This window comes from Oncorhynchus tshawytscha, unplaced genomic scaffold, assembly GCF_018296145.1.
Source record: "Oncorhynchus tshawytscha isolate Ot180627B unplaced genomic scaffold, Otsh_v2.0 Un_contig_12116_pilon_pilon, whole genome shotgun sequence".
NCBI classification, from domain to species: Eukaryota; Metazoa; Chordata; class Actinopteri; order Salmoniformes; family Salmonidae; genus Oncorhynchus; species Oncorhynchus tshawytscha.
In genome coordinates this window covers 58-9151 of record NW_024609383.1, presented here as the reverse complement: position 1 = coordinate 9151, position 9094 = coordinate 58, and the positions used below count along the sequence as shown (strand labels likewise).

General features: G+C 45.1%; 1 protein-coding gene across 1 annotated transcript; it reads left to right on the top strand.

The window, feature by feature from the left end:
- The first annotated feature begins 2847 nt into the window (after nucleotides 1–2847).
- Nucleotides 2848–5756, top strand: LOC112238283 (serine/threonine-protein kinase 31-like). The gene is made up of 7 exons (XM_042315075.1): nucleotides 2848–3300; nucleotides 3398–3450; nucleotides 3621–3719; nucleotides 3816–3884; nucleotides 4965–5123; nucleotides 5326–5448; nucleotides 5541–5756. Exons 1-7 carry the CDS (start codon nucleotides 3282–3284, stop codon nucleotides 5754–5756), a joined length of 738 nt encoding a protein of 245 aa, XP_042171009.1. The 5' UTR covers nucleotides 2848–3281.
- Nucleotides 5757–9094: the final 3338 nt, after the last annotated feature.

Genomic DNA, 9094 nt, shown 5'->3' with positions numbered 1-9094 from the left:
CTTTTCATAATATATTGTATTGTTCATGATGACTCCTGGCTAGCCACACATTACAGATGGTAACAGTGACAACTGGTGCAGAATTGGTATATAAACAACAGAACAGTTGTTTGTTGGCTATAGTCAGTGTATTAAGCTAAATAAAATATGGTCTTGTGCAGCTCCTTGTAACTTAAGAACGATCAGTGGTGGGAAAAGTACCCAATTTTCAAACTTGAGTAAGAGTAAAGATACCTTAAGAATAAAATTACTCAAATAAAAGTTAGTCACCCAGTAAAATACTACTTGAGTAAAAATATAAATAATGACATTTCTTCTATAAAGCATTTTCTTGTTTTCATTTACAGAAAGCCAGGGGCTTCGTCCAACACTCAGACATTATTTACAAACGAAGCATGTGTTTAGTGAGTCCGCCAGATCAGAGGCAGTAGGGATGACCAGGGATGTTCTCTGTTTAGTGAGTCCGCCAGATCAGAGGCAGTAGGGATGACCAGGGATGTTCTCTGTTTAGTGAGTCCGCCAGATCAGAGGCTGTAGGGATGACCAGGGATGTTCTCTGTTTAGTGAGTCCTCCAGATCAGAGGCTAGGGATGACCAGGGATGTTCTCTGTTTCTCGTGAGTCTCCAGATCAGAGGCAGTAGGGATGACCAGGGATGTTCTCTGTTAAGTGAGTCCTTCAGAGGCAGTCTGTTCTCTGTTAGTGAGTCCTCCAGATCAGAGGCAGTAGGGATGACCAGGGATGTTCTCTGTTTAGTGAGTCTCCAGATCAGAGGCTAGGGATGACCAGGGATGTTCTCTGTTTAGTGAGTCCGTCCAGATCAGAGGCAGTAGGGATGACCAGGGATGTTCTCTGTTTAGTGAGTCCGCCTTCTCTCAGAGGCAGTGTCTCCCTTCTCTGACCAGGGATGTTCTCTGTTTAGTGTCTCCTCCAGATCAGAGGCAGTAGGGATGACCTGGGATGTTCTCTGTTGTCTGAGTCCTCTCCTGTAGAAGAGGCAGTAGGGATGACCAGGGATGTTCAGAGAGTCCTCCAGATGAACTGGAGAAGCTGGGATGACCAGGGATGTTCTCTGTTTAGTGAGTCCGCCAGATCCCAGTAGGGATGACCAGGGATGTTCTCTGTTTAGTGAGTCCTCCAGATCAGAGGCAGTAGGGATGACTCAATGTTCTCTGTTTAAAGAACTGTCCGAAACAGAGGTAGGGATGTGTTCTCTGTTTATTCCGCCAGATCAGAGGCAGTAGGGATGACCAGGGATGTTCTCTGTTTAGTGAGTCCGAAAGAGGCAGTAGGGATGACACTGATGTCTGCTTTAAATGAGTCCTCCAGATTAGAGGCACTAGGGATGACCAGGGATGTTCTCTGTTTAGTGAGTCCGCCAGATCAGAGGCGAGTCCTAGGGGTTCCTGGTCAAAAGTAGATCAGAGGCAGTAGGGAAAGGGAGTTCCATTTGGAGCTCATTTCAAATGTTGAAACTGGGATGTTCTCTGTTGAATTCAGCCTGATAGAGGCAGTAGTTGACCTCTATGTTTGATCTTTGTTACCATTAGTAAACCAGATCAGCTAGGGAGACTAGGGATGACTCAAGAAGTGCCAGATCAGAGGCAATCATGGTTGTTAGTGAGTTGATCAGAGGCATGTAGGGATGACCAGGTGTTGTTCTCTGTTTTGTGAGTCCTCCAGATCAGAGGCAGTAGGGATGACCAGGGATGGCAATTCTTGTTAAGTGAGTCCTCCAGATCAGAAGCAGTTTAGGGATGACCAAAATGAGTCCTTTTCAGATCAATATATTGTATTGTTCAGTGAGTCCTCCATACATTATTACAGATGGTAACAGTGACAGATGGTGCAGAGTTGGGATGAAACCAGAATGTTCTCTGTTTAGTGAGTCCTCCAGATCAGAGGCAGTAGTCAGGGATGTTCTCTGTTTAGTGAGTCCTCCAGATAGAATAGGGATGACTTGGGATGTTCTCTGTTTAGTGAGTCCTCCAGATCAGAGGCAGTAGGGATGACCAGGAATGTTCTCTGTTTAGTGAGTCCTCCAGATCAGAGAAAAAGGGATGACCAAATAAAAGATGAGTCACCCAGAAAATACTACAGAGTAAAAATATAAAAATGACATTTCTTCTTTAGTGAGTCCCCCAGATTTAGAGGCAGAAAGACCAGGGGTTCTTGTTTAGTCCAAGATCAGAGGCATTATTTGACAAACGATGTTCTCTGTTTAGTTAGTCCGCCAGATCAGAGGCAGTAGGGATGACCAGGGATGTTCTCTGTTTAGTGAGTCCTCCAGATCAGAGGCAGTAGGGATGACCAGGGATGTTCTCTTGATAAGTGTGTCAATTAGACCATTTTCCTGTCCTGCTAAGCATTCAAAACGTAATGAGTACTTTTGGGTGTCATGGAAAATGTATGGAGTAAAAAGTACATTTTCTTTAGGAATGTAGGGTAGTAAAAGTTGTCAAAATTATCATTAGTAAAGTAAAGATACCCCCCTATAAAACAACTTAAGTAGTACTTTCAAGTATTTTTACTTAAGTACTTTACACCACAAAAAAAACAACTATCATGTTGAATAACAAACGTACCTTTATTTACACAGTATGATGTATTCAATATTCAACTATTATAAACTGGGTTGTTTGAGCCCTGAATCCAGATTGGCTGACAGCCGTGGTATATCAGACCCTATACCATGGGTATGACAAAACATGTATTTTTACTGCTCTAATTATGTTGGTAACCAGTTTATAATAGCAATAAGGCACCTCGGGAGTTTGTTGTATATGGCTACTATACAACGGCTACGGGCTGTATCCAGGCACTCCGTGTTGCGTCAGGTGTAAGAACAGCCCTTGGCCGTGGTATATTGGCAATATACCACACCCACTCGTGCCTTATCGCTTTAATATGTACTACACATTATTTACACCTGCTAAGAGACCCACTGTAGAGTATCACATAAAACATGTGTCTTCGAGGGGCCGGCTTTTTCCATGAAGTGTATACATTTCTTTCGTTTACAGAAGACCCATATCAAGATCCAAACAGGGGAGATTATTAGGTTGACCTACTGAAATTAAAAATATATGTTTGTCTGTTTCCACGGTAACTTCATGGACAACATCTGTTTTTTAGAACAAATTATTTCTCCCAAAACTTGAATTTATAAATGGATAGATTTCACGTTGGCCTAGCCAGGGAGCCGTAGCCATGCATTCTAGCGCGTTATCATGTTGTGTATTTTACATCACAGCCAATCAACCTATAAACATAGACCAATGAATGATGGACGGTGAGAATAGTGAGTATTCTTTTTGTCGTCTAAATATTTCTATAACTAACCACTTTATTATGAAAAATATCCTTCGCGTATTAATACTGGTTTCATTTAATTTTAGTGGAGCTTGTTGGTGTAACACACGTTTTGGACGCCATTACGTTTTGGGCGCAGGTAGCTAACTGCACGTAGCACATACCACTATTTAATTAATTAACGTTAGAAAGTTGGTTGAACATTTCACCTGTTGATTGATCCGTTTGATTTACACAAGAACACCAAAGAAATGTAACCCAAACATGTACACAGTAAACTCCCATCTGTTTGTTTGTTATGTGTTGTAGAATGTCAAGGACGATCAAGCCATTGACAACATAAGAAAAGCCTTGGCAGACAAATGCCCAACAGCCCCAAGGGTACTTGGAAGTCCCAATCCTCAGAAGGTAAAGAAAGGTAGAACCTAGACTTGGAGTGATGGAGAAGAGAGAAACCATTATCATTGGATTCATACATTGCATTTATCTTGTGTTTGCATCTAGATTTATGGGGCAGTCTTCTCTGAGGACAGCTGTTGGTACAGGTGCAAGGTTCTGCAGCAGACTGATAATGTGAGTCAATGAGTGTCTGGATACTACCCACATGGCACCCTATTCACTATAAAGGGCACTACTTTTGACCAGAGCCCTATGGGGAATTTGGGACACGCTGACCATCTCGCTGTCTGGAAAAGCGTGAGGGTGCTTATCAATGTATCATTGTAGTTCATATCTTAATTCTGACACAAGCATGATCTGAGGCTGTGCTGATGAGATCCTGGTATGGAAGTTAAGTGGTTAGACATGTAATAGATTTAGACAGATTTGGAATTGCAGCTGGTGTGTAAACCCCCCCCGGCCATAAACTAAACAGCAGCATGCAGTGTTATCTCGGGATGATGTTGTGCTAACTGACGTGAGGAGGATGTGGTGATGACTGACATGAGGAGGCTGTGGTGATGACTGACGTGAGGAGGCTGTGGTGATGACTGACGTGAGGAGGCTGTGGTGATGACTGACGTGAGGAGGCTGGCTGTGGTGATGACTGACGTGAGGAGGCTGGCTGTGGTGATGACTGATGTGAGGAGGATGTGGTGATGACTGACATGAGGAGGCTGTGGTGATGACTGACGTGAGGAGGCTGTGGTGATGACTGACGTGAGGAGGCTGGCTGTGGTGATGACTGACGTGAGGAGGCTGGCTGGTGATGACTGACGTGAGGAGGCTGGCTGTGGTGATGACTGACGTGAGGAGGCTGGCTGTGGTGATGACTGACGTGAGGAGGCTGGCTGTGGTGATGACTGACGTGAGGAGGCTGGCTGTGGTGATGACTGACGTGAGGAGGCTGGCTGTGGTGATGACTGACGTGAGGAGGCTGGCTGTGGTGGTGACTGACGTGAGGAGGCTGGCTGTGGTGGTGACTGACCTGAGGAGGCTGGCTGTGGTGGTGACTGACGTGAGGAGGCTGGCTGTGGTGGTGACTGATTATGTATCAAACTTGTCTTTAAAAGAAACATTGTTTCCAAATGGCACCCTATTCCCTATGGTGCACTACTTATCCCTATAGGCCCTGGTCAAAAGTAGTGCATTATATAGGGAATAGGATGTCATTTGGGATGCAGACTGACATTCCAATCTCCATCTTGTGTCCAGTTTCACGTGTCCTACATTGACTATGGGAACACAGAATTTGTCAGTCGGTCAGCTCTGGTGGAGCTGCCAGGGGATCTACAGGCACCTTGTCTGGTCAAGAAGTACAAGTTCCAGGGCTTCAGTGTGTCTACTGACCAAGACTCAGCACATTTCCTGCAGGTAATCAGTTCCTCTCCATGTGCTGTCATTAATGTCTATGTGGAAATATGGCAGGTCCCCCTTGCAAAATAGGATTGTTATCTTAAGGGTTAGTGTTTAGTATTTGGTGTCATATATGTGTGAATGGGTTGACACATTGTGATGTATTTTCAGTAGAGTCCTTCTGCTCACAAAATGTGCATTGTCTTGTTTTGCACTTTAGGGAAAGGCCTTCCTTCAGAATCTGATCTATGGGAAGAAGGTCCGCATCCAGAAGAAGTCTGTCTGCTTGGACGGGACCGTCCTGGTCCAGGCCTTTCAGGGAAACCTGGACATTGGTGAAGAGGTCCTCAAACAAACATCTGTCTGTTATGTCCTGTAAGGAGTTTTTATGACTCAAGGCACATCTTGAAAACTGACAATAAAATGCTCTCTTAGGTTTTGAAGATGAAGTTTGCCAAGTTCACCCTCCCGGGGAGTAACCGTGAGGGCCCCATGTCTGTGCGGGCCCTGCAGGAGTCCCATTGCCCGTGGCCTCAGCGGGTGTTGGATTGGCCTGGCCCCCAGGGGGATGGGGACATACCTGGCTCTACAGTCTGCATGCCCAAACTACGGCCTGCTTTCCCCGACCAGAGTCCCCTTTCAATGAAGTAAGACACCTGTCTGTCTGTTCCTTTGGGATAATGAAGTAAGATACCTGTCTGTCTGTTCCTTTGGGATAATGACGTAAGATACCTGTCTGTCTGTTCTGCTGGGATAATGAAGTAAGACACCTGTCTGTCTGTTCTGCTGGGATAATGAAGTAAGACACCTGTCTGTCTGTTCCTTTGGGATAATGAAGTAAGATACCTGTCTGTCTGTTCCGCTGGGATAATGAAGTAAGATACCTGTCTGTCTGTTCTGCTGGGATAATGAAGTAAGATACCTGTCTGTCTGTTCCGCTGGGATAATGAAGTAAGATACCTGTCTGTCTGTTCCGCTGGGATAATGAAGTAAGACACCTGTCTGTCTGTTCCGCTGGGATAATGAAGTAAGACACCTGTCTGTCTGTTCCGCTGGGATAATGAAGTAAGACACCTGTCTGTCTAGGACTGTGTTTTCTGTCTGTTCCTCTGGGATCCCAAGGACTGGAAATGTTTTGTTCCAGCCCAGCACTAGCACAGCTGATTCAACTAATGAAGAGCTTTGCAAGTAGTTGAATCAGGGGTGTTCGCAGTGGCCCATACTTTGACTTTTTCACTTGAAATTACTAATCCTGTGCTGTGAATGGTATTGGGATATCGGGCTGCCTTCTGAGAATCCATAGACGAGCGAGTAAACTCCCACTGCCTTCCGTTCTACTTGCTAACACACAATCATTGGAACATAAAATGGATGATCTTCGATTATCCTACAATCGGGACATTAAGAACTGTAATATCTTATGTTTCACCGAGTCGTGGCTGAACGACGACACAGATAATAAAGAGCTGGCGAGATTTTCCATGCACCGGCAGAACAGAGATGCTATGTCTGGTAAGACGTGGGGTGGTGGTGTGTGTGTCTTTGTCAATAACAGCTGGTGAGCGATGTTTAATATTAAAGGAGTCTCAAGGTTTTGCTTGCCTGAGGTAGAGTACCTTATGATATGCTGTAGACCACACGATCTACCAAGAGAGTTCTCATCTATATTATTCGTAGCCGTCTATTTACCACCACAGACCGATGCTGGCACTAAGACCGCACTCAACCAACTCTATAAGGCCATAAGCAAACAAGAAAATGCTCGCCCAGAAGTGGCACTGCTAGTGGTCGGGGACCTTAATGCAGGCTAACTTAAATCAGTTTTACCACATTTTTACCAGCCTGTCACATGTGCAACTAGAGGGAAAAAAACTAGACCACCTTTACTCCACACACAGAGATGCATACAAAGCTCTCCCCTGCCCTCCATTTGGCAAATCTGACCATAATTCTATCCTCCTGATTCGTGCTTACAATCAAAAAACTAAATCAGGAAGTACAAGTGACTCGCTCAATATGGAAGTGGTCAGATGACACGGATGCTACTCGACAGGACTGTTTTGCTAGCACACACTGGAATATGTTCCCGGATTCCTCCGATGGCATTAAGGAGTACACCACATCAGTCATTGGCTTCATCAATAAGTGCATCGATGACATCGTCCCCGCAGTGACCGTACGTACATACCCCAACCAGAAGTCATGGATTACAGGCAACATCTGCATCGAGCTAAAGGCTAGATCTGCCGCTTTCAAGGAAGCGGGACACTAATCCGGACGCTTATAAGAAATCCCACTATGCCCTCAGACGAACCATCAACTGCATCCTCCCGGATACCTTAGACCAGGTATTCCCAAACTGGGGTACGTACGCGCAATGCCCTTGGGAGTACGACATATAACAATGTGATTCACTTTTTTATTTATTTTATTTGTATTCACATTTACAACGGTGAGGTTTTTTTTTCTCAACTGGAGTATTCTTCTTTCACTGCCCAAAAAAATAAAATGAAACCATATAGTGTTCAGCAAAATAACACATTGTCAAATACAGGTAGCCTAGTCAAGTAATTAACATCCAATCACATTAACCATTACTCTCTCGCGGGAATTCCACTAACAGTCCGTATTTAGCCAAACGTAGCTGCTGCTCATTCCGTTTGCGCGAAATGGTTATTGGTTAATGGTTAATAAAAAATAGGGCCAGTGTCCATAGAGACGCATACCAGCTCTACTGGTAGTACTGCTACTACCAGCAGTACTGCACCTGTTGACGACACAAGCTGTTCCACTAGCACATCCAATGCTAGCATCAATAATTCTACATTTGTTGTTAGCCCAGCTAGCATGGACACTGACAGTTGTGAATCTGATGCAGCTGAAGAGCTACTGCCCCTTACCCGGGAAAGCACCGAACTACAGACAGGGATGTTGGACCATTGAAGAGGCGCAAATATGATGAGAACTACATTGATTTGGGGTTCACTCATATTGTGAGTAGTGCCTTTCCTCAACCACAGTGTGTTTATATGTGCAAAAGTACCATCTCACAACTCAATGAAACCTTAACTCTTGCACAGACATTTAGAAACAAAACATACCAATTTGAAAAATAAGCCATAGGAGTTTTTTGGAGCGAGAATTAAGATGACTTTTGAGTAATGAGACATGTATAAAAGCAACAGATACCATTTAATAAGAAGGGTCTAGAAGCATCTTATATGGTGAGCTACCGAGTGGCTAGGACAGGCAAGCCCCATACTATTGTGGAAGTATTTAATTCTTCCTGCTGCTGAGGATATGGCTGGGACAATGCTGGGGGAAAAGGTAAAAAAAACTATACAGACAATGACTCCATCAAACAACACCGTTTCATGACTCATCAGTGACATGGTAGGAGATGTTTTGAAACAATTACTGCTTCACATACAAGCCAGTGAATTCTGTGCATTACAGCTGGATGAGTCAACAGACGTGGCGGGCCTGGTGCAGCTCCTGGTATATGTCTGTTACAGCTGGATGAGTCAACAGACGTGGCAGGCCTGGTGCAGCTCCTGGTATATGTCTGTTACAGCTGGATGAGTCAACAGACGTGGCGGGCCTGGCGCAGCTCCTGGTATATGTCTGTTACAGCTGGATGAGTCAACAGACGTGGCGGGCCTGGCGCAGCTCCTGGTATATGTCTGTTACAGCTGGATGAGTCAACAGACGTGGCGGGCCTGGTGCAGCTCCTGGTATATGTCTGTTACAGCTGGATGAGTCAACAGACGTGGCGGGCCTGGCGCAGCTCCTGGTATATGTCTGTTACAGCTGGATGAGTCAACAGACGTGGCGGGCCTGGCGCAGCTCCTGGTATATGTCTGTTACAGCTGGATGAGTCAACAGACGTGGCGGGCCTGGCGCAGCTCCTGGTATATGTCTGTTACAGCTGGATGAGTCAACAGACGTGGCGGGCCTGGCGCAGCTCCTGGTATATGTCTGGATTACAG